At 36.5% G+C, this 25,305-nt stretch overlaps 1 protein-coding gene across 4 annotated transcripts in view; it reads left to right on the forward strand.

Annotated features, from left to right (window-relative positions):
* The window catches only part of ZNF407 (zinc finger protein 407), a 352,038-nt gene that overhangs the window by 270,965 nt on the left and 55,768 nt on the right, over window positions 1-25,305 (forward strand). Inside the window, exon 9 of one of the 4 annotated variants that reach the window (XM_087757716.1) lies at window positions 24,019-24,143. The exons of the other annotated variants lie outside the window; for them this stretch is intronic. Within the exon in view, the coding sequence (XP_087613842.1) occupies window positions 24,019-24,038 (20 nt within the window). The 3' untranslated portion in view covers window positions 24,039-24,143. Of the gene's footprint in view, window positions 1-24,018; window positions 24,144-25,305 lie in introns of those variants that run through there. 4 annotated transcript variants of the gene reach the window in all.

Raw genomic sequence — 25,305 nt, forward strand, 5'->3', positions numbered from 1 at the left:
TTGGAGAACTCTTAGTAAGACATTAGAAGCAAGTAACTCAGTTGTGAACTACCTTCAACAACATATTAGCTCTAAGTGGAACAATGCAATTTGTTTTTTATTTTGAGATATTATTTCTTACTGTGTGCACTGTCCTATAGTTTCATCACTGCTGAACTTAGGTGAGCTATTTATCATTATTATCCAAGTTTTCAAAGACTCTTTGAAAGATCAGTTTTGTTAATAATAAGTGTTAAATTTGTTTATGCCCTTCAGTGGGACATAAGTGTAACATGGTCCATAAACTTCCTTTAGAGCTTTGTGGATATTTTTATGCCTTGTTGATTAATGAGTCATTGCATATCATGACTTCTTTTCCTGGTACTCATCATGTGTTAGTTTGAGTTGCAACATTTTCTTGCAATACACAATATTGTATTGAACTCAACAAATCTATGTATGGAGTAATTGTATTTCATAGCCGTCTGACTTTTTTAAGTTTAAGCATACTGATATTTTAGGCAGCTGTGTTTTTCTGAGCAAAGCAGAATGTATCATGCCTTGTTAGTATTCTGGTAGTACCTGCTGGAACAGCCGGCCATTCCACTTTACGCTATGTGTTTTTCTAATTTTATTTGGAAGTTAGTACTGTAGTTATATATTATTGCAGTTCAATTTGTCTTCAGTGTCTTTTTAATTAAGTATCTTAATTGTTACATTAGGGTTTTTTATTCTGTTTGAGTTGCATTGTTTGTTGTTAACTAGGTAATAAAATGACTAAGTAGATTTTATTTTAGAACTTGTTCAGGTGAGAAAGTTACTGTGTGATAAGCCAGGGTAAGACTTTATACTATAGCAACAGCATGAGGATTTAAAGTGAAAGAGTTAGTGCTCTATACAAATTCATCATCTGACTTACTCTGTTAATATTCTCTTGTAATCAAGTCATTAGGGTCATATGCTTTTCCCCACCACAACATCCCCTATTAAATTGAATAAAAATGGAAAAAAAATTTGTAGTGGCCCTTATGCAGTGTTTAGTTTTCCCTTTTGAAGTATGTAAGTTCTACTTGCAGTAGAATTATATTTTTAGCTGAATTAAGTTTGAGTTAATTTTTTTCCCCCCACCCCAATGACCCTCTTCACTCCCTGAACAAAACAAGTGTTACAAATGTCTTGCTTGTATATATGGAGCAGTTTTTGACAGACAAAGGTTTAGAAGCTGGTTTTTGATTCTTAAATTCCCATGAATGTACTTCCATGTGCTTCTGAGAATCCCGCCCTGTGGGTGACCAGGTAACAGAGCTTCCATTTTCGCTTCTCCCTGAAACCAGAAAGTCCAAAATATTTCTGGAGAATTCGCACTTGTTTACCTAAGCCAATTCCAATTGGCTTGGAAAACACAGGAAAATGCAGAATATATGACCAAAACCAAAGCCTGGGTACTTCAGCAGTGTGTGAGGGAACGGAGACTGACTATTTTGATGTAGCCTCAAAATCAGTTCTAACTGAGTTAAAGCTACTTGAGAAAGATCAGTTCCTGGAATCTATACCCATAGCTTTATTTCTTATCCATACCTCATTTCTACTTAAGTCAAGGTGTTTTGAGGAAAAAAATCACAGTATGTTAATATGAGGAGTCTTAACTATCCTCTTGTCTTTCTGTAAGGATCATCTTTCTATCTATATTAAGAAATTCCTATATATATAACTTTCTATTTTATATATTTTCTATGAAATGAACAAAGCTTCAGCTTATTTACTGTTCTGTTTTTAATGAGTGTTATTAATTCAGCCTGAAAATCGTTTGCAGTTTTCATGCTGCGTCTACACTACTAGTTTCACTATTTCGGTTGGAGGTGTGTTTTTTCTGCAGTTGTATTATGGAAACATTCCTTGATGTGTATTTAGTTAAAGTGATGTAAAGGTTATTTTTGTATAGGTGGGTTCTTTCCTCTACGAACCAAATCAGCTGAAAATTTTTAAGACCATACTGGCCAGGTCACTGTCATGATGATTTTATCACCATTAAGGCTGTAAAACTGGTCTGGTAGCTGTACATCGGAGTAGTTTTGTTCAAATTTTTTTCTTTGTCATTGGTGTAGCTGAATTGTTAAGAGTCATATGAGCCAAGACTTACTCTTGCAGCAGTAGTAAAAACTTAAGGTACGGGCTGCTTTGCACAAGCCTTTGCTCAGGCATTTTAAAAAACAAACTTATATTTGTTGATTTCTCTTCTTGAAATAACTAATTTATGATTTTCATTAATAGGCTAAGTAATGCATTTTCTCTTGAAAGAGAAGAGCCAGTACGTGTATTTGTTCAATGGTAAACCCTTATTTTCCAAGCAATCATATTTATCTATATCATCTACTCATCTAAAAGTATCTACGTGGTTGTATCTGTGCAAGCCAAGTTTATACCTATTCAGAACAGTATATAAAATACCTTCTAGTTTGCATTCATTGTTTAAGGAGTATTTTTACTGTTTTATGCCACAAAATTGGGCATTATTGGCAACATGTTCAATTCATCCAGTAATATTTATGAGGAACTTCTTGGCCCAGTTTCTAAGCAGTCAGTAAAGCCTGGGTCCATGACTTCAGTATTTTCCAGTGGAGGAGAAATACTTCCAGGATATTCTATTCCTGATTTAATACTTTGCAGAGTGTATACAGGTTTTGAACAGGGACATTAGATGGCAAAAGCAAACTGCAAAGGATGATGTGCTGTCTGGCCTTGAACAAAAGCAAGCACAGAATACTGTGTGTTAAAGATTTCTAGCAAGAGCTATGCACACACACATTGCTTCTTCTGTTGTGTACCTTTCATCTTTATTATGATGTCAGGAATAAATCAGTGCCCTTACAGTAGGGTTAGATACTTTTATAAGTGGTCTACACTTTTAATCCTCCTACAAACAGATTAAGTTGATTTACCTTCTAATATTCATCTTTCAGTTAAATGTAGTTGCCTACCCCTTGTGGTTAATTATATGCAAGAAAGGTGTTCTTTTGATGTACTGTTATACTTGTCTTTGCATTAGTTTATCACAATTAATCACTTAAAAGTCAGACAGTAAACATATATGGGTAGTTTTAATACTGAGGAGCAATATTTCCAATAACCTTGCTAGAAATGCTGGAACTGGAATAAATGAAAACAGGTGTGTTATTCAAAATACTTGCACTGTCATAGGTTACATTTGCTACCCATTTTGGTGCATTCCAGTGACATCCCAAAATTTGGGCCACAAGTAAGTGACACTAGGCACCTTTCCTAATTTTGTTAATAACATTAAATATGAATCTATCTAGTCTCTGGATGTTGAAATTTGCAGAAACATATACACGTTTTCAGTAGCAGATTCCTAGGAAAACCCGTGTTAAATGCATAGTCCAGTAGTTCATCAATCTTTTACTTCTAAATTTAAAACAAAATTGCATGACATGAAAATCAAGGATATTTTAGTCTTTCAGTGTTTTTTTCTAATGCAATAAGAATTTTGCATTTCCTGTATTAACTTTTTAAGTGCGGGGTAAATTAACTTGACTTTAGTAGCTGCAAAAGTCATGTGATAGCATGTTCCTCCTATGCTAATATTTAGAACCAGTTAAGCGTTTTCATTAGAGTTTGGTACTGTATACGGATTATTTTTTTCATATTTTCTTTTCCTGGAGAGAATAAAACACTTTTGCTTTTAAAACATTGAAGTCAGTTGAAATAGGCTTACTGATTTTTATCTACAGTGTAAAGATTGCGCTCAGTTTCTGGGTTGTTGCCATTAATATACATTTAGGTTATGCAGGATTTTGTCTTAATATGATCAGTCTTTATTTATGTAAAGTAGAATTCTGACACCGTTTTACCGATATACATTTAGCAACGGCAGAATTCTGGATCTGTGTTATTAAAATGCATAGAGCAACTATCATATTCTGAGCTTCTGCTGAAATATGCTTTTAATTGAAGCAGAATTATAGCTATATATTATCGATGTGAATCTAGTTAAGAGTACAGCGTTGGCTGTACTGCTTCATTGTTGTACTAGTACAACGGGCTCTGTTTTGTGGGTTTGAATTTAAATGCCATCATATGTCTAGGGTAGGTGCTCGGTGCAGGAAGCGATCAAATCACGACTATTCTGGAAGATGTGTGCTTCCAGTTGACATGACAAACAGTGTTTGTCCTTGAGAAAAAAGGCTAGATCCATACATTCAATGATGTTTGTATTTTTATTTTAGATAGGCAGTTAGTACTCTGAAAAGGGGGAGTTGCATGCCCATATCTAACTTAATAGTGCCTCACTATAACAAGTAATTCTGGAGAAGTCTTTTAAATTTTCTTTCTAAAAAGAGAAAAAAAGAGAAAAAGAGGAGGAAAACAGTAACTTAAAATGCAAGCTTCAGGTGATTAAAAGCACTTAAGAGAAGCAGGAATTTTTACCTGTTTTTCCATCTATAGTGCAAAGGCCAGCCACCGTGACTCCCTGTGTCACATTTCATGGTGTTCCTGTCGCAGAATGCCTAGCAGTGGTTCAGACAAAAGCCAAAATGTGATAAAATGGAAGCCATACATTTACCATTTTTATGTGCCATATGGGGCTAAGTAGATGTTCAGTTCTTACCCATGAATGTCAGTGTTCATGTACTTAAAGTGTGCAACTAAATTATTAACATTGATTTTAGGAGAGTTAATTGAGACCTTAAATATGTGTGCTAATATTTACATGATAGGAACCTTAGTTTCAGTGCTAATGAGTTATTAGTCATCATACCTGTATAAAGTATGTTGAAAAGCAAATGGGAAGTGAACATCTGAAAAAAACTATTTGAAAGAAGAACTGTGAAAAAAATGTGAAATCATGTTCATGTCAACTGCTTTTCATGAGACAAGAACAGACAGATCTCCAATACCATCGAAAGGCGGTACATTTGGAACGCACAGAAATATGTGTGGTTTTAAACAGTGCAACACTGGACCACTGTTTCTCGCTGTCACGAGCTATTACTGTTGTGAATCAGATTTAAAAAATCCTTCACCAGCTGGTTCAGGTGGCTTAGGAAAGGATGTTATTCTTCTGAAAATCTTGGTATGCATAAAAAATACAGGTGTTTACAGGAATATTAGTTAGAGAGGGAAGGGTATGTCAGGCAAGTGGCATATGTGTCAACAGACAGTCATTAGAAGTTAATTGACTTTCTCTCTTGATCAAAACTTTGTTAATAGTCTTGAAGAAAGTTTGTTGAAACTCTGTCTGAAATATCTGTTGGAGCCTAGATCTTGAATCAGGCGGAGAGTACTGATGAGAAATGCTCTAGTGCTTCTGTCATTCCTGGTCAGTTGTCATCTCTTCTTCTACACCATAGGTTCAGTTGAAGGTTTTCTAGCCAGGCAAGGTTGCATTTAATATATTGTTTTATATTTGCGAAAAATAACCTTCCGCTCCCAAGTAGGTCAGGAATTTCAGTTATTAGGGACATATTAGTACATAAATACAGATAGATGAGCAAACAGAAATAAAAGTCAATTTTATAACATATTTTTCAAGCACATAAAAGAAATTTTGGATGCCAAAGTAGAGAACTGCTTCTCTAGAGGGAATAAAATTTAGCAATATAAGTCCAGTTGCTTTAACACAGCATAAATTCCAATAGTGCAAGTAGTCTAAAATTATCATCATCAGTGAGTACACTAATGAAACCTTGTTTTTCTTGTAATTTCAAACTGCAAAAACAAGTCTTTGGGGCATAATAAAATGATAGCATACGGTATCTGTTTTAATAAATGATGTTCAGATTGGAAATACCGTCTGATATTAATATATTTTGAAATCTTTGTTGTTAAGCTTTTCTTTATTTAGTGAAACTTATTGCCCATGGTGGCCACAAACACAGATGGAACAGGCCTGTGTTGATGATTTCAAAAAAAAGAAAAAAGAAAAAGAAAAACAAAAGGATTTCCTTTCTTGTACTACTCAGTGACTTAATGTTGTCTAGCATAGGGTTATTTTGTTGACTGATTGCCACTGGATTTTTATTTATGTTTTTTAATTAACAATTACAGTTTAAATACCTCATATAAATCTATGGTCGGGGGGGTGGTTGTTCAACTTTATTATGTTATTTTAGTATGCAGAAATATCACAATATTAGATTTCACTAGACCCCTGTTTTGTAGAGGTTCTCTTTACCTTTTAGAAGATCGAAAATGACTGCTTCATTTTGGGTTGGTCTTTGTTCCAGTTTATGTAATTTGACTACGGAAACTCTTCTTTAAGAACAAGAACCTGCAAGCTTTTTCCTTATTTTTTTATAAAGCATATTGCAGCTAAGGACTGTTTAACTAATATGGTTTTATGGGTTATAATGAGGGCACTTCAAATCATATTCACCTTTAATTTCTATACTATTATTGCAACAATGAATAAAGTACTTAATTACCTTTCCACCATGTCAGGGTCTTTTCTTTTTCCAAATATGCTATAGGAAATAAGCACAAAGGATTTAAATTGATCTCTCTTTATACTCATCTGCTCACGTAATCGATTCCCCCGTATTGAAACCTATTGTTTCTGTCTGTATACCGAAGATTTCTTTGCAAAGGTCCAGCCCCAGCAGGTTGATTACACACTTGTTACCTGTAATTCAATACAGCAGCGCCCTGTTTACAAAGTCCAGATTTCCTGTGCTGTCAGTTAGGGCAATCAGCACAAAGACCAAGAGCTTTTGGAACTAAATAAACAATGAGAAAAACATTCAGGGCTGCCAGTAACCCTTCACAGGTAATTTAACAGCCTTTGACTACAAGGCATCAGTTGCTGTAGATGTCTGCCGAGTATGAAATCTGACATTCTCCCTTGCCATGTTCTGCCAATAGGTCTGTGTGTAATCTCTCGCTGAGGTTCACTGCCGCTCCGCTGCGCTCAACCAAACCGCCTTTATTATGACGGACGCCCACACCTGCGTTCTGTCACCTACGTGCTTTGTACTTTTCCAAAAGGATATAGCGAATTATTTAGAATTTCAGGGTTAATGAAATTAGTCGCTCCCTCGTCCCTTCTGCCGTTCCCGTTCTGGTCGGCATCTTGGCCAGCACAAGCTTTTTGAACTCTTCTTAGAAATGTTTAAATACGAAGAAACAAACTGCTTGATCAATTCTGCATAAATTGGGCTCTGTTTTTATTGCAAACAGGGAACAGAGGGATCACTATTTTCTAGATGCCCTTTGAGTATTGGACAGATTCTTTTATTGTCTAAAGCTTTGTGTTTATGTATTTTTAATTTAACTTGTTTTATTTCTGATCCATTTCCTGCCTTTCCCGTCGATTCGGATAATGATTAGAAAAGCTATTTTAAAAAACATCGGCATGTATTAAAGCAGACAAAAAACATACATGAGGAGAAGAAAACAGAGACAGGGATTCATCTGGGTCTGTGTAAGAAAAGTTTGCATCTTTTACTTCAGCAGTCAAAACTCTCTGCAAGCAGATAAAAGTGATGTTATTTATACAAGTTTAAAAGTGCATCTGTTAAAAAAAATCAAGCTAGCAAGTACAATACGTGTAAGTTAGATGCTTATTATTCATATAAACAACACAAACTATCCAACAAATAAACATTTTATTGAGTGCCTGGAATGTACTCAGCTCATGGAATCCTTCCTGCCTTCTTTTTTAATTATTCCTGATATATAAATCTGTAGACATCTTGCAAGCTGTTATGAAGAATCTATTTTTTCATAACTATTGTACAAATCCAAGAACTGAAATGATTTTTAAAATCTGGGAAAATCTATTATTTAATTATGTTTTAACCAGAAACTGGTTCTCTGTTCTATTTTTACACTTTTACTGGTGAATTTCTGAGGCATCTTGTTGTGGTCAGTTTAATAGGAGATAGCTGAAGATATTGTGCAATAGACACTCCCCATTGCTTGATTCACGTATCTGCCCCGTAATTCTGCCTCAGGGAACATAATTGTGCAGCTGTAGATATATGCATATCCATGACTGAAAACCAAATGTATACATTTAGCGTTAGTTTAGTTGTTCTAATTATTTGTTGTGTCTGATCTGGCAATGAACATACAGATTTAAATTATAAAGACACGATTTGGGCACAGTGCTGGAGAGAAAGGATTCTTACGTGGTGATGTTTTTTTCTTCTTAATTATATTGTTCTCTGCAAAAGTAGAGGCTGGAACACTGGCAGGCTAGAGGCAGTTTACTAAAAGCATAAGTAATTCAAGTAAAATTCCAAATTCATTTGGGGATCCCTAAATATTTGGTGGTGTTTCTGTTCTCCCAGGGGAGCAGGGAAGAGCATAATAATAACACTATTTTCATTGTCCATTAGTGGGGCCAGGAGCAACACAGTGAGACTGGTGATCTTACTAAGAACAAAGTATTGTAAAGATTTAACTATTTTACTATGTGTGGGCACAGCAACAATTAAGGATTCTAGTGCAGAAAGCGCTAATGTGATTGTAACTTGAAACAAGGTATTTGGCATAGCGTGGTAACCTGTAGGAAGCAGCCATGTCCTGCGTGGGCTAGCTCATGGAAACTTATGGAGCGGACAATGACAACTCAGTATTTATGATACGTTTCACACTAGTGGATCCGTTATATAGTCTGGATGGGTTGCATTTAACTGTTTCAGCAATGGAAAAGTAATGAACTGCCATAGGAAAGTGCTTTTGAGATGACGTATGGTCCCCTGCCAAGTTGTAGCTCAGTTAGACGTTGAATAGTCACTACAGCTTGATTATAACGCATCCTTACTAGGTTAGCTTCATCTCAGATAAACAGTGGAATACTTTTAATGGAAGATATCACCTTGGACTTTTATTTATTTATTTATTTTACATTACGAAATAATCCGTACTTGACAAGAACTAAGATAATTTTAAGGCCCAGTCAAAAATGTGACCCAGAAGGGTAGCTACATTCATGTCGTGCTCTGAAATGAGCCTTACCTAAGTGAGAAATGAGCTGCCTCTGTGCTTAGCTGTTTCACTTGCAGTCCCTGTGCTACCTTCTGTGTTTTTTACAACAGCTGACCTAAACTAAAGTACCCAAATGCACCTGTAGCCAAGAGAATGTTTTTACATGGTTTGTCACAGATTCTTTAGAGATTTCTCAGAAGCGTACCCACAAAATGATTGCTGCATGATTGCTTCTTTTGCAGTGTAAGAAAACTAACCCCTTTTGGACACCCGAGGAAAATTGGAGAAAAGTATTGGAAGACTGGCGACTTTTGAATTGCAGTAGCACACTGCACAGTGATTGCATTAGCAACTGATAAATTATTCTACTTCAAGTTTTAGCCATTCTCTCTTTTCTGGATTAACTGATGGGTTTTCCTATGTGTGGATGGGAGCTAGATTTAGAGACACGGGCTAAATTATGTTTCTGAAGTGAGAACCAACCTAGATTGCTAGTCTATGGTTATTGTTATTAGTGGATTTGATGCTACAAGCAGTAACATCTTTACACACAGGTCAAAATCAAGTGCAGGGCTCATGGTAGGACTCGGCTTCACTTTAGATGTGATTATGTCACTAAGAGGATTTGAGTTAGTAGATGTCTACAACAAACTTTGAATGTGCTTCTGCTTCAGGACCTCTCCTTCCATTCAAGTTCTAAGTTGATGAAATTTTTACCTAAGTAGGTCTCTTTAGAGTTACATTTCAGCTCCCTAACTATATCCAACACATTTGAAGTATTTAGATTTTATTAATTCGTATTCTACCTGTAATTGGACACTTTTTAAAATTTTATTTTGTTGTGTTTTATTTGTGCCTTATTCTGCCATAGAACTCTCCCAGCAGGCAGTACTTCATAAGTTTCAGCAGCAACTATGTCCAATTTCAAAAAAAAAAAAAAAAAGAGGCTCATTAAATTAAAAAAATCTGTTACTACTTAATTTAAAAAATAAACTGCAGCTACTCCTGCATTCATCTGTCTTTCAAACTGAGTGGAAAGCCCTAGCTACCACGTATTTCAGTAACGTGCATTAAGAAGACAACATTTACATATTGTTGCTTTCAAAACTAAATCTTTCCAGTCTTTTGTTAGGTTTGGTTCCAGTTTTCATCGCTGGCTACTTCTCCAGTACATCTTATTTGGCTGATCATGTGCAGTAATCTAACAGTAAAGAGTGATCAGGAGAGGAAGAGAAAATGCCACTGAATCTTGAATTTCTGCTGCCAGTTTCCCATTCCCTAAATAGTGTGAGAGCATCTGAAGGCAAATCCCACACATTCTGCATCTCCCTATAAAGAAAGTCAGGACAAAACTATACACTGTTAGATTTTTTTTCCTGAAAAAAATGGTTAGCAGTTGTTAGCTGCAGAATGAGCTAGTTTTCTTCTTCTATTTTAATGAATTGCTTCATACCTCTTCACTTCAGGGCAGATTTAATACTACTGTTGATATTTTGTTATCTCTGGAGTGTAATGTGTTTGTGTTACAGTCTAATTGTATTTTACACTTCTTTGTTTAACTTTTGATTCTCAAATTCATCTACCCATATCAGAGGGGAAAACAGACTGAAGATATTTTAACTGTGTTCTAATCGTTCCTGACTCTTAATTTTTAAGCAATGTATTAAGCCTGTTTTTTTGTCTCTCAACAATATATCAATTGAATGGGATCAGGCCACAGTTCAAAATAGGATTCTTACAAATCAATTTGATATATTTTACAAATCCAAAAGAGTGTTAGGACTGCCAAAGGAGTTCTTCCTTACACATTATTTTCTGTCAGCAGGGGTTTGTTAATTTGTTTGTTTGGTTTTAACTGAATGTGTGATCATGGATTCCTAAGCAGGTTAACTTAGGTTAGTAGGAAACACCAAAAAGATGTTTCTACACCATATGAAGCAGTTATTCTATAATACAAACATGCATTAATTGATAAATTCCTGCTCTAAAGTGAAGTGGTTAATAAGCATAAAGAAATACGAGTAACAGAGTAGCAGTGTTGCACCACTAATGTACTATTAATTTTAGTGTCCTTTGCTGGGGTTGTACTAAAAATCAATGTACCTACCTGAAGTTAAAGATGACGTTTTTGACAGGCAGGCAAGAAAATCTAAAAGGAATGAAAAGATGGGGGAGAAGGCAGCATTCACACTAGGTAGACTGTTGTGTAAATGAACTCCAGGGGATCAAAAAGCAGTACTTTATAAAATGTATTTGTAGGTTTCCTTTGCCATCCATAGGGTCTTGTCTTTCTTTTGTTATCTTTTCCGCTCTCTCACACGTGCTCTCTGTTGCACATGCACAGTCTATCTCGTTCTTTTTCTTTTTTTTGCTTCTGTCATATTCTTTATAAATTCCTTTCCTAATTGTATCAATGCTACTGAGAACTCTAGGGGAAAAAAAGAATCATACAAGACCCATAGTATCTCTGGCAGATTTTATGATGAAGAAACACAGCTGGAATTTTATCAGAACGTCACAGCAGAGCTATCACCACAGCTAGCTTTATTTATGGTCTGGAAACTTTAGGGTGCTTTTTTTGTGGAGAGTGAGTTGTTTCGGGGTTTTTTTGTTTTGTTTTGGAAATTGCACAGATGGGAAGATCTCTTTAAACTATCAGCTCTTCTGAGTTTGTCATTTGTATTTTCTTGAACATTGGGCTGCTGCTTGCCCAGAGCATTCAGTTGCAGAGCCAGTGCTCTGCAGGTTGTCAGTTTGACTCTGTTCCAGTATCTCACATGTAATTGTAAATTACATGGTAATTAATATCTACCTTAAGCCCCAGCACTGGAATTCAGGTGATTATATGAGAATCTTCTATTAGTTTTTCTTTTTTTTAATGAAAACATTCAGTCTTCATTGTAATGGAAACATACTTGGTGTGACCTTAAGACTTACTAGCTTGAGTAAGAGCTTCTATTAACTTTATCTGCAGATTTCGTAGTAGTTACCAAGTAGCGAGGCATGACCACGTTGCAGGCAACGAATGGCACCGAGCCCAAAGGAATAATACTTGTTATTTCCATGCAGGGAATGCTTAGGCCCTTTGCTGTTCCTCACACTGATATGGTTTTGGGTGGAAGCAGACAGCCCTGTTGGTTTGGACTTCGCACTATGGTGGCTGGAGGCAGTAGCAGAGTCGCTGATGGTAAAAAAAGAGGAGGAAGAGATATTAGTCCTGGGGCCAAAGAAGTGTTAGCAATGCAAGGGAAGGGTTGAGGAGTGGGATGGCATGAGCTGCAGAACATTGCCTGGTTCCTCATGTGAGGTCCTGCCAGGGGACAAGTTTTTCCTGTTGAGTAGGAGGAAGGAGAGAGAAAGAGTGTATTTTTACAGAGCTTGTTTTGTTGACTCTTTCCTTCTGCTATCCTTTATACATAAAATAAATATAATTTTAATAAGGGTTATATTCCCTTTTTTGGCCTGGAAATAGTGTGTCGGTAACCATGCTGTTGATGGCTGCCTGCCTACATGTCACTTCTCCTTCCCTCAACCAAAAATAACTTTGCCACCTCCTGTAATTTTCTAATCAATTTTACAGGAATATGCCATTAATGACCATGCTAAAGAAAAAAGCTGTGGTTTGGATGTTACTCGTAGACATGATAGAAGCCATGCTGAGGAGTGTGTACAGGATGCAACTATTGAGTAACGAGGCTGTTGGTTCTGCTGTTTCTGAAGCTGCTCTTTATAGAAAACTAACAGGGTTTGGTAACCTGCACGTGTTTATTTCCTTACTGCATCAGCAGTAGCCTCAACTGTTGGTGCATGTGAGCTCTTTTAGGATATAGGGAAAAGTTTAATTAATTTATTAATGTCTTTTCTCCAGTATTCTTCTGCACCTCAGACCCATCTGCATGCTGAAGGCAAAGAACCCTCTTCTAAGCCAACATAAAGAAAGTCGGAAATCTATGTTAGTTCTTTGCATCTCCATAACCTCTGCTTCTATGAAAGCACTGGTGTTAGATAAAGGCATAACATTAGGTTTATTTGAAAACGTGTTCCTGAAAAGTGTAGCATTTCTGCTCTAACTTGGTCTTACTGTTACCTGAATGCCAGCATATATTGTGAACTTAATTCTTCTTCCAGAATAAATCTTCCAGTTTTATATTCTCTTCTCTAAATCAGGTTGCACAATGACATTAATAGCATATTTAGGTTTTCTTTCTTTAAAAACAAACATAGTCTGTCAATGGTATTATATACGTATAAAAACAAATTTTGGATATGAATTACCCTTATATATCACCATAATGCAAATCCAAGCAGTATTTATTTGCTACAATCAGTAACTGCACTGATTGTGTCCTTATGAAAATAGATGTTTCTTTAAAAATGTACAGATCAAATTAACGTACCAGATACAGATTTTTTTTTTTCCTAAACTTTTTATCAAAAAAGTTTGTGAAAGTAAAAATGGCAAAAGTCATGTATGAGTATGAGCTCACTAACAGAAAAATAGGGTTGAGATTGGTTTTCAAGGATTAAATATCTTTAACTAACTTTTAATATCTCTAACTAACATTAAACATCTGAAATTTATTTTAACATGGAAGTTGGTTAAATGCTCTGTGTGTGTGCCTGGTTCTGGAATGTGAGCTTTCTAAAAATTCCCTGAAAGAAAAACATTGCAGTTACATTTTTTTAAGATCATTTTCTCAATGTAGGCTTAGTATCACTGCCACAGCATCTAAGGCTTCTTTGGAAGAAGCTACATAGTTAAGTTTTATAAAGGGATTGCATCATAGAGACTTTTGTGATGGATTTGTACATACTACAGCAAAAATTGCAGCAATAAAACAGATCTTACCCAAATGACAAGTTGAAACACAAAATTTTATTTATTTATTTGTTTGTTTGTTTAAATGAATTTAGTACTCATGAAAAGTGCCAGATTGACAGCCACGGAGACTGAATACCTCTATTCCACAGACCAAGTACAGAAAAAAGTAGTGCAGGAATCTCATGTGGTCCTGCTAATGTCTTAACCTTGATCTGTAGCTACCACTTTTAGACATGAGTAGTTCAATTTACATCCCCGTTCACTCCTTAGACTAAAATGGCCAACAGGAGTCGCAAGTGTGGTGACATTGTAGTGGAAACTAGTCAGACAGAACTGCCGACTGATATTACAGGAACAACTCATACTCTTGAGTAACCACTGACCTGGGCAAGATTCAAAACAGTGTGCTGTATACATGAAGGTTTCCACATTCCTTTGCCAAAGTCCCAGAGTGGTTTGTCATCTGGACATGGTATTCCTTTTTCCTCCCTGCCTAAATCTAGCCAGTGTTAAGAGCTTTTACACTCTCTGCACGTACAGTTGTGTTTCAGTTGCTACTTGAGCAACTATTCAGAGGATCAATCCCTCATTCTTTTTTTTTTTGATTCAAAGAAATCAAAATAATTGCCTCTCAAGACCAGGTTTGAAGACTCATCCTGAGAGGGGTTTCTTGAGCTTTGCCTCTTCCTCACCATGACTCTTACTCTACCAGTGAGTCTGATCGGGAATAAGTTATACTGCACTTGGGAGAAGAGATTAAGCAAATTATATAGACTTGGGTGCACTGGACTCTGTTTTGGCAGTAGTGTGTCTGCTTTCTCTTGAAGCTTACTGTGTCCCTCTGCGATAGCAGCTACAGAAATCAGTGAGAGGCAGCCATTTATGCTTCTACACTGTGACTGGAGTTAGCATGCATTTAAAGTAGTCAACCTTAATTATTTCTTTGCAAAGCTCAAGTAAAATTACTGTCGTTACCCAAATTCCCCCATATTAAGAAAGTACTACTAAGGATAACGAGTACCAGTATAATATTATTTCGTTGCTAAATAGAATTAAGACGTTCTTAAGGATAATAATGCAGAGATGCGCCACTTTGTCACAGGGGTCTGTTCCAAGTCAGAATGTTGATCTTAGATGAGAAATAACATATGAAATATTTTTTTATAGTTTTCGGGTTTTATACTGGGTGTATTTTTTAAAGCTGTACTGTTGGACATAGTTCAGTTATACTCTCCGCTTAAAAGGAAGTATGTTATCTGAGCTACTACTGTTTTTTTAAAATGTAAACTTTAAACTGAAAATAGGAAAACTGTTCATTTGGGAGATTTTGTACTTGCAGATGGGCAAAAGAACCTAAGTACTGTATTAGTCATGGATTTGATTGGAATGGTAAAAATTCTTACTGGCTGAGAAAAATTCCATTTGAGTTCACTTTAGTGCCCAATGCTTTTTTGTTGCTGTGCTCAAGTTAGTGGCTGCTGATGCAACTTGAGCTGTAGAACTGGTGTAACACTGGTATGCAGAAAAATGTAAGTGTATTTTTGTTATCAAAAGTAAGCAGTCTTATTGTAATACTGGTGGTATATTCCTCTGTTGCGCTGTCCAGATGGCACAGCTTTTACAGATACATTTGATACTTGCCTAATACCATCATTTTTTAGGTCAGGTTTCGGCTCGATATTGAGAAGTGGTATCTTTTACTTAGTACATGTGTTTTAATTAACAAGTGGCTTTTTGCTGGAGTTAAACTTTTCATTGTATAGCTGTTTTTGTGGGAAAGTTACCTACGCTTTATGAGTTCTACTCTGCTGTAACTTTCCTTAAGAGGGTAATATCTTTAAGTGAGTGAAATCAGATGGGTTGGCAATAAATTCAGATCACCGATCTCCAACAGTAGCAGCCCAGCTTCAGAAGCTCTGTAATCTTAAAATTTTTAGCTTCTAAGAGCACTATTGTGAACACTTTGTAAAAAAAAAAAAAAAAAAAAAAAAAAAAAAAAGTTAATTCTTCAAAGTAAGTAAAAAAATTTAATAATTTTTGTAAATGATCATGTGGTAATTATTAAACTAATATGTAATTAGCATTTTGTAATGACAATCATAATCTTGACAAATGCTTTCATTCATTTTGTTCTGATCATTAAAGACTTTAAAAGAACTGATTTTTGTTAACTGCGTCCCTTGGCTATTCATCAGTGATGCAATTCCACCTAATACTCCAGTGGCCAGTAATCAGAGAGTTGCCTATTAAGTGAAGGAAATTTTATCATTGTCTTTATGAACATCACCTTTATTTCTTCTCTAATACAGCAGATAGATAGAACTGTAAGAGCATCCAACTGATACATATTCATTCCTTTTCTAAAATGGTGAATTCTACCAATTTTTGAATGTTTTACATGATCAAAATTCAACAAATACTGCACCGATAGTGTGATCTCTGAGGCTGTGAAGGTACAGTATTTTTTGAAAAGCTGAACCAGAAGTAGATTTCAGTCTTCTCAATATTTGTTACTACTTGTTAAAGGTTTGATTTTCTTTGGGAGGATGTAGTTTTTTCTCTAGTAAAAGGTGTATTGTCTTTTCTTCAGAAGCAACATACTTGCTTTTATAAATTCCTGGGGATAGCCATTACCTATGATGTATCATCTGTGAGCTTGATTCTATAAATTGGTAGTTAATTTACATCAGAGATACTGAACATGGCATAGCTAAATGTTCTGCGTGCAGGGAACACATCCTCTAGTCAGTGCTGATGTTTGAATCCCCTTGTTTATCCCACTTCTCATCCCGAGTCCTTTCCCCTTGCAATTCCTTGTATTTTTGAGCTCCATCATGCTGAGGTACTATTCTCATCCTTAGCTCTCTGCAGCAACTCTGCGGCTGCTCAGGTGTCTGTCCTCACTTTCCCAGAGCACACCCAGAATTCGTGGCCCCTCCGCAGCCTAACTCTTTTTTCAAGCATGTTTGTCCTGCAGAGTCTCAATTTCATTTTTCTTCCCTGCAGTTGGAATGGAGTTATTTTATATTTACAGAATGTGAAAGATAAAACGAGCATGCAAAAAGTATAGCAGCGTAATACATAGTCACCAAAATATTTCTGTGTTTGTTTACTTTAGACTTTTGAGTTTATGCAGAGCCAAACTGACTTCAAAAATAAAGGACAGATGATCAGAAATGTGGATAAGGACAGCATGTTCCTCTGCTTTATATAGCATTGAGCATATTAATGGGTGCTCAATAAATGGTAATGATTTTGGAGACATGATGATTGATGTTTCCTGGATCAAAACATAGAGGTTTCGTTTAAGAACAGCCCAGCTGGCAGAGTGATCCTCTTTTGAAACTGTTTGTGATCAAAATATGTCAGAGCTGTATCTATGAAATACAGTAGGCAAGACTTTTTGTCAGTGGATTGGTTAATTTATTTTAACAGTAAACTATCAACTCTATCTTTGATTATTCATCCCTCCTGTCACACCATATTCCCATCAGTGAGTTACAGTGCTGCTCTTTTCTCTGCTTTGCAGATTTTGTTTCTTTTGTTGTAAACATACTGCTCTCAAAAAAAGGCTATGTATTTTTGGCATGAGAACACATACAAGGTACTGAAAAGAGAGAATTACATATTTATTTGTGTACAAAATTGTGCCACATGCATGCTTTGGACAGCTAGTATTGAGGGAGAGAAAACTATCATCCGTCTTCTAAGTAAGCCATCTATGTAACTCAGCTAATGCCGTCCTCCCTAGTCAGAGCACACCTCAGTGTGACTGGTATATCCCAAAACTCTAAGATCAGAAAATGAACATGTCTCTTACTTTGTCATCTCAGCTGATTGCTCCTCTTAAAGAAGGAATGCTTTTGGCTTTTGAGTTAAGAGGAGATGGCTTTCAAATTAATGGCTTCTAAGATACTTAGTACAGATACTCAGCAAAGCCCGTTAAAGCCATCGTTGATATTTCCATGGTTAAAGAAATCAGTGGGAATTAAAAAAGAAAGCAGGCCATTTTAAGTTTCTTTTCTCTCCCCCCTTTTCTTGAGCCCACCTCTTTCTCCTCCCCTTCTCTCTCCCCCCAGCTCTTTTTTCACCCTTAAGGAAAATAAATCAATTACAGTCTCCTTTCTGACCTTTCAGTTTGTCATGTATATTTTTCTTTTGGGTTTTTAATGCTTTTTGGATACCCTCAAGAGGAAAGTAAAATTTCTTAAGGAAAGACTCACATAGTTGATTACACTTCAAAAAAAAATGGGAATTCATTTCAAATGTTGGGAGCATATTTACCAGATAAAAGTAAAAAATTTCATGTAATTTTTCATTTGGGAAGCTTTTTATTTCTAAATTTGTATTAAAATGATTTTTTAAAGTAAAACGTGAAAATATGCTTTGTTAGGAAGTCCTAAAAATCTGAGTCTCTCCATGGGACAGATACTGTAAATATCCAGAGTAGACATTTCTTATCGTATTGATGTGTAGCAACAGCAACCCTTGAACTAGGGTTATTGACAAAATAGATTGCAACAGCTCCAAAAGAGCGGCTTGATTGTGTCTGAATGCATTTAGGCAGCTTTGATTCCTGAATTAATTATACAATATACTGTAATGCCACAAAGAAGAAGCCATTAAAGTCACTGTGTCAAAGGGAATTTGTGTATCAAGGAGTAGATTGGGGCGTGTAGTCACAGCTGCGAGTCTGGGTTGTATGAGGAGATCGTCTGCCCAAAACCGAGTTCTCCTACAACCCTCCGGTTACAGTGAAGGCAAGAGAATGTTGGTATTGCCAGCTCCACATGCTGCTGCCTATCTGGCCTTTTTTCCTCTGGGTGGTAATTTCAGCGCTCTATTACCTGCATTTAAAGTTACTGAATTTCCCTTTTCCCCCCAAAAATGGAAAAAAGTAACTGTTCTTACTTAAGCATTTGAGTCTAGCAGCCTGGGACATTAAACCCTCAAATACCTGAGCTAACGTGTCTTGTGAGAAGACTGCAATGATTGGTAGCACTGTAGTATTAGAAGCTATTTCAAGAAGAATGACTCTTCCTGACTGCTCCAGTCCTTGCCCCTTTCTCTGTCCAGTCTGTGTAACGGTGCCTGTGAAGACAGAGCCAGGACTCTGCTCTTGAAAAACTTGAAAACTTGTTTATCCTGTCGAAATGCTTGTGCACCCCATAAAGAAATTTGGTTCCTAATGGCAACTCTAATATTGAATTTTCAACATGTGTTGCTTTTCATGAGAGATGTGGACATTTGGAAAAAAAAAAAAAAAAGAGATCATTTCTCACAGGGGTGTTGTGATCTTCGGGGGACAGAGCCTCATGCCAACAACATACAAAACAAGTGGCTGGATCTAGGGCCTGAATACATTTGCTGCGAAGAAATCGGGAAAGAATCCTCTTCCTAGTGGCCATAGAGCAGCTTTTTGATCTGTTTTTCTGAAGCTGTGCTGGTCATTGTTGCTTTCTTTTGTTCCGCTTCTGCCTCCTTTTTCCCAGACAAGCCTGTTTGCTTTAGCCTGCCTTTTTGGTTCTTTGCAGAGCATCTCTGTAAAAAAGGATTTCAGAGCACATAGGTTTATGTGCCCTGTAAAAATTCCTCACAGATATTGCTCTACCGTTACTTAGTTCAGCATTTCTGCTGCCATAGTGCTCTTGACTGAAGGCATAAGTGGTATACAGGCCCCTGGATAGTTCCTTTGTGCTGGAGTAAATTTTACTTAAAATTTTTACTTGAAACAAGGATAATCATGTTTGCCTGTGGCACAGTTGCTTTGGCAGCCTCAGCATCTCAGCCATTTTATGCTCTCTCTTTTTTTAATTATTATTATAGCAGTTGTCCAAACATACAATCACATTGTACAATCTGTCTGGAAATTTTAATTCTGATGAGTGCAGAGGTGGGAAGAAGGAGGTGGCAAATTGAAGGTTTCAGTATTTTAAATTCAGCTTTTGCTTCAGTCTTCTAAGTGTTCCAGTCCTCCACTGTGATCACGTTACTGGGAAGTATAAGTGGTCTCAGACATACATAACTTGAAACCAGTATTAAGTCAATTTGATATTGGTATGCCGTGGATTTCATTTTCAATCACTCCAAAGCTAAGCATGCCATCTTAACCCACAATGTGTTTGCATTAGCTTCGAGACCTTTAACTGCATTGGCACTAGTAGGTGCCACTTAAATATTATAAAATATTATTCTCTGACTAGTGCTCCTTTAAACTAGGCTATTTAATATATGCACTGAATATTATACCAAATTCAGCTTTTGAGGAATTTCAAGCTTGTGGCCAGGGACATGGAATGGAAAGCATTGACTGTTAAATAACGTACAAATTAACTATCCACAAGTTTAACTCAAGGAACAGATTAATAAATCTGTCAGAAATGCCTATCCTCCTAAAAATATATTGTAATCTTAACATGTTACTGTAGCCTAGTAAAGACGTGGTGATATCAGCATAAATGATTTTATCTAGTATTTTTCTTTTCAAGATAAATCCAAAGGTGTTAAGATCACATTGGTTTTATGGTCATATTTGATATATGATAATATCATCTATGTCTGCAGAATTTATGATATTAATATGAGGAGAATGGTGGGATTATTATTATGGGTCACACAGTATTACAGATCCCAATAATAGTACACCTGAAAAAAGAAAAACCGTCAGCTGTAGTGTAGTGTCAGTGCCCGTCTTTTCAAGCTGTTGTAGTTCACATTAGAAAGAAGGCCATTTTAGCTAGGAGCATAACAATCTCATTGTATTAATCATTTTCTGTGTTTAAGCAATATGAGGATGTCTGCTTTCAATGGCAGAAATAAAATCCTTGACGGGAACAGTCTGTGAAATAAACTCTGAAGGGACAGTGAGACTGCCTCTCTTTACTCCCCGTGGCCTAATTAAATGGTGGAAAAGCCACCATAAAAGAAATTAAATTTAAAAAGACAGATTAGCAACAGGAAGGGTGTGGCAGCAGCCAATGTGCATGTGGCGCTTCATTTACAAGTAACATGAAGAGCGGTGGTGCTAAGAAGCGAAGTAGGGAGTCGCTGATCATGGGTTTTTAAAAAAGATTTTCTCTTTCGGCAATGACAGGATTCTCTAGTCTTGTCTAGTATTTTCCTTTTGCTGTATTCTGCAGCAATATAACGCCAAGAGGAAGAAGGGCATACATCACCAGATGTGCTATTCTGCTGGTAATATTTCATTTATAGAAAGTATATGAAGAAACAATTTATAATCAAGATTTTAAAGATGCTTATACATGCCTATACACGTTTTCCTGTACAAAAGTATTAGCACTGGACCCAGGCTTTTGCTGGATGATTTATATTTAAAAAAAAAAAAATTGCTGGGTTTTGTACCGAGATCTTTATTGCCAAAAAAACAAATTCAGCCATTGATTATCCTTTTGAAAGCAAGAGAGATTCAGCTACTGTGAACTGTTGAACTCATAAATAGCAAATGGTTGACTTTACTTGGGTAATAACATGTGGTTATTCCTGTGTATGACTGATACAGTACAACATGACTGGAAGACTGCAAACTGTCCAAGAATTACAATTATTTTGAAGGTAGAGGATGACTGTAGGGAAATTGCCAAGACTGTTCTGTCTGGTGCAGTGCAATGTTCTCCATCTTCATGCCTTCGCTGCTTAGCGTAATTTGTGTTTGTACATGGTTTGTGTTTACACTAACCTACTGTTAACGTTGACACTGATAGTGAAACAGCGGCAATGGAAATCAGTGCCCAAGGTGCTCCCCTCTCAGAGTTCCTCCTTACCATTAGGAGTCCTTCCCTTGCGGAGCAAAACAGCTCACTCGTTTGGTGGGGTTTTGCCTCTGTTGTTTTAGTTCAATAGTCATGTGATGTGTTCTTCACATAAAAGATATCCAGTAGAGTATCCATAAATCCAGGTGCAAGCAGTGTGCCTTAGTTTACTCTCTAACCCAAAAAGAATCCTATAGAGCTTTTTTTTTTTTTTTTTCTCTCCAGAGCAATAATATGTTCAAATCTTTTAACCAAATAAAGTTCAGTGCTCTCTTGGCACTTAGAGGCACCTGTTTGGGAGTGCAGCGTAAAGATGAGCTGTAGCTATGTGGGGCACCACATAATTTAAGCATTAAACATTAAGAAAAGTTTCTAAACAAACTTAACAAAGCAGCACACCAAAATATTCTCATGCTCCAGAAATACCGCTGGCTTGGTCACTAGGCCCAGGTGCTGAGTCCTCAAGTTTGGAGTCAGCTGTCAGCCCCCCAACACCTCCAGCCACCTCTCAGTTGCAGGAGCTTTCTCAAGGACCCCAATTTGGCCAGTGGAAATATCCATAGAAGCAGTCTGATGGATGGCTTTTCCTCCTCAATTTATGCATTGATGTTTCAGGAAAAGTGGTAAAACTGTTTCCGAGGAGGTACTGTGCCTACAGATATTCTCTTTCACAGAGTACAGACCGATGGCCATTGAGCCAATGATCATGAGGGGGAACGGGCAAGAAGTTTCTGTGTTCCCTCATTCCCTCCCCGCATCCTTGGAAGGGAGCTATACTGCTTTATAATCCCCAGTCTGTACCAAGCATGGAGAGTGCTTCATCCTATGTTATGCAAATACCGGACCCCAGGCAACAGAGAAATGGGGAAAAACTTGGCCCTGACTCTTCTCTGTAGGCCAGACAAATTACCCAAGCTCACAGAGAAAACGGGATGCATTGTTTGAGGTATGGTATAGTGAAAAAGTTCCCTTTATGTGCTTTTTGTCATTAGAATTTATGTCTCAAAGACAAGTCTTCCTGGAGACTTGCCTACAACATTTAGCCTTGCACTACCTTGAGTAGCATTTGTCTTTCAGACAAACTCCAGCCAGTCAGGATTGAACACCACCGCACAGAATGGACTTCGCAGGTTTAATTCTTAAGGCAGTAAATGTTACAGCAAAAATACTGGGGGGTAGGAATTATTTTCTGTGTTTTTTTTAAAGAGGAAAAAATTATTAGATATTTCATCAACATGTTATAGCCATAATGCATTCACTATTGTTCTGAAAACTACCATCGCCTTTCACTGTTATTGTATGCTGATTTTTATGTTATTGAATAAATGCTATTGGACAGAATTTCAATGATGATGTGCAGTTAAATACTAGGATTTGGGGAATGAGTAGAGGCTGCTTGGTGATAATAAATGTAGGAAAAGGTGTGAGTGAAAAAGCAGTTGCTTCTTTATGGGTAGTAATATATATGGCTGTATGCTCATTGCGTTAGTATCTATCACATGAGTTTTTGTGTTAGAAAACATGATACTTGAGTTTTTATGCATGTGCATTGCTTAGTGTTATGTTTGTGAGTTTCATATGTCCCGAAGGATAGGCGTATTTTGTATGTATTATGCTTTTCTGTGCTTTGTTATTGCCAGAAGCTTGAAATCAATACCGCTTTTTCCTTCTGATAATTAAAAGGATGGTTTATCTTTATATGGATCTTTAATTTTAATAAGCTAATAATTCTGATTTTAGCTACTATTATCTTAATAGCTAAGCCTTCTTAAACGTTTTTGTCATAATTCCTTTGGATAGTGTTGCCATTTTTCAGCCTACATGAATCCTTGCTCTGTAGTGACGTCTGCTGGAAATGGTAAACTGAAATGTTCAAGGGCATATTTAAGTTTTCAATTCAGGGTGGCTTGGTCCTTTTACGTATGTGAAGTATGGACTGTACAGAAAAGTGACATTTGCATTTCCCCATTCCCTAAGCAGGTGTTGTTTCTGCACTGGACTTGGTAGAATTTGGGCTTTATCTAATGATAAACACACACTTTGCCTTGCAGCATATTCCAGCAATGTAATTCATGACACTTGTTCTATGCTTGTCATAAAAGTTGATGGTTAGAAGTCATCAAGTTCTGAGAAATAAGTGTTTATGCTTTGTATCAGATCCATAGTGAGGTGTTTAGGTTCAGTTATTCAGTACTTCTTACTGACAATCCTGTCACCAATATTTAAATAATTATAGGGGAGCCAACGAAAGAAATTTATGCTTTTAATCTGACATTTAGAATTAGGTTATATTTGCTTTATATCTTAAAAAAAGTATAACATTCAAAACAGACACCAGACATTTTGCATTAGGTGTAGAAAAGGAAAATAATGAGCCCATTTTTAAATGAATTCGAAAAGCAATCTGATTTTAGTTCTTGCAATGCAGAGCAAATAAAATAAAAACTATCGTACTTTATTTACTAACCGATGAATTGAATTGTCCGCCTTTTATTACAGATATAAAGCAAAGACTATGAAGAGGCAATCATTTTTGCGGCTATCAGACTTTCAGTAACGTATCTCTTGTGGTTTAAATAACAGATAGTTTAAGTGTTTTTCCATTACCTTCGTGTAAATGAAAAATGCATAAAATATTTTAACAAGGCAAAGTAATCCAAGGAGATTGTTATTTTGTGTTACAAATTAGGTTATTTCTGTCATAAAATTAAAGGAAAAAAATCAACGCAAGGACATTTCAGCTTAATATCATTTACCAGAAGGAACATGTAACAGATTTAATGAGCTAGCAGGTCACCTGAATCCAGCTGTTTCCGACCAGCTTTATGAAACAGAGAATGCAGCTAACGGTAGGAGGTAAGCATTATTACAAGCTCTCAAGGAGTTACAAAATCGATTTCTGCTTGAATGAATTAATTTAGATTATCAATTTATAACCAGCTACACGAATCCCATCAACTCAACAATTCAGTGAATGATCAGGCTCAGCCCTTGCAAGAGCTTAACAATTAGAGAGCTCTATAGTTATCTCCTGTCCTATGGTGTCGCTAACAAAGTTCCTTAGTTTGACAGAAAGAGAAGGAAAATGTTTGCTTAAGGACATTGCAGGAGTGAAACACATCTTAGGTGAGGGAAAAGAGCAGCTACGGTAAAGCAACTGCATTCTTGTGTCTTACCTCCTGGGGAATTCCTCCAGAGGTGACTGAAACGCAGTGATTCTTTTTACAAGCAAAAGAACATGACCAGTGCAGGGAAGACACCAAAGCATCTCATTTCAATCACGTACTTCTAAAGAAAATAATTAAGGATTGGATGCAAAAACCAAAGCTTACAACTATCGCATGCTCTAGAAGTTCATATGTGTAGTGCTATTAAAAATGTCTTGCCTTTTTGCTGAAATGTAGCAAGCTGGTTTCTCTTCCTCCCTGTTCTAGTGCAGTCATTTAAACCTGTGCAAAGAGAATGTAAATTGCTGCTCCTCAGAATGTTACTGTTTTACATTTACTTTGCACAAGCGTTAAATGGCTACTCAGGATGCAAATCATTGGTGATTCAGGCTCTTCATGTTTTAATCTTTGACTTATCTCCTTCTTCTAATGTTGCAAAATGGTTGTGAGTAAAAGGACATTTTCTGTGCATCGGTTACTGCTGTCTCTCTAAGTATAAAATACAGTGGTTAGTCTTCCTTGCCTGTTCAGTCATTTTTGGCACCATCTTCACTGTCTCAGAAGACAAGAGTGGCACAGTAAGTACAGCACTTTAATAGCAGCATATGATTTACCACAG

Source organism: Nipponia nippon, unplaced genomic scaffold (assembly GCF_047370975.1).
Source record: "Nipponia nippon isolate SJK-2023a ecotype South Korea unplaced genomic scaffold, ASM4737097v1 scaffold_1, whole genome shotgun sequence".
In the NCBI taxonomy this organism is placed as follows: Eukaryota; Metazoa; Chordata; class Aves; order Pelecaniformes; family Threskiornithidae; genus Nipponia; species Nipponia nippon.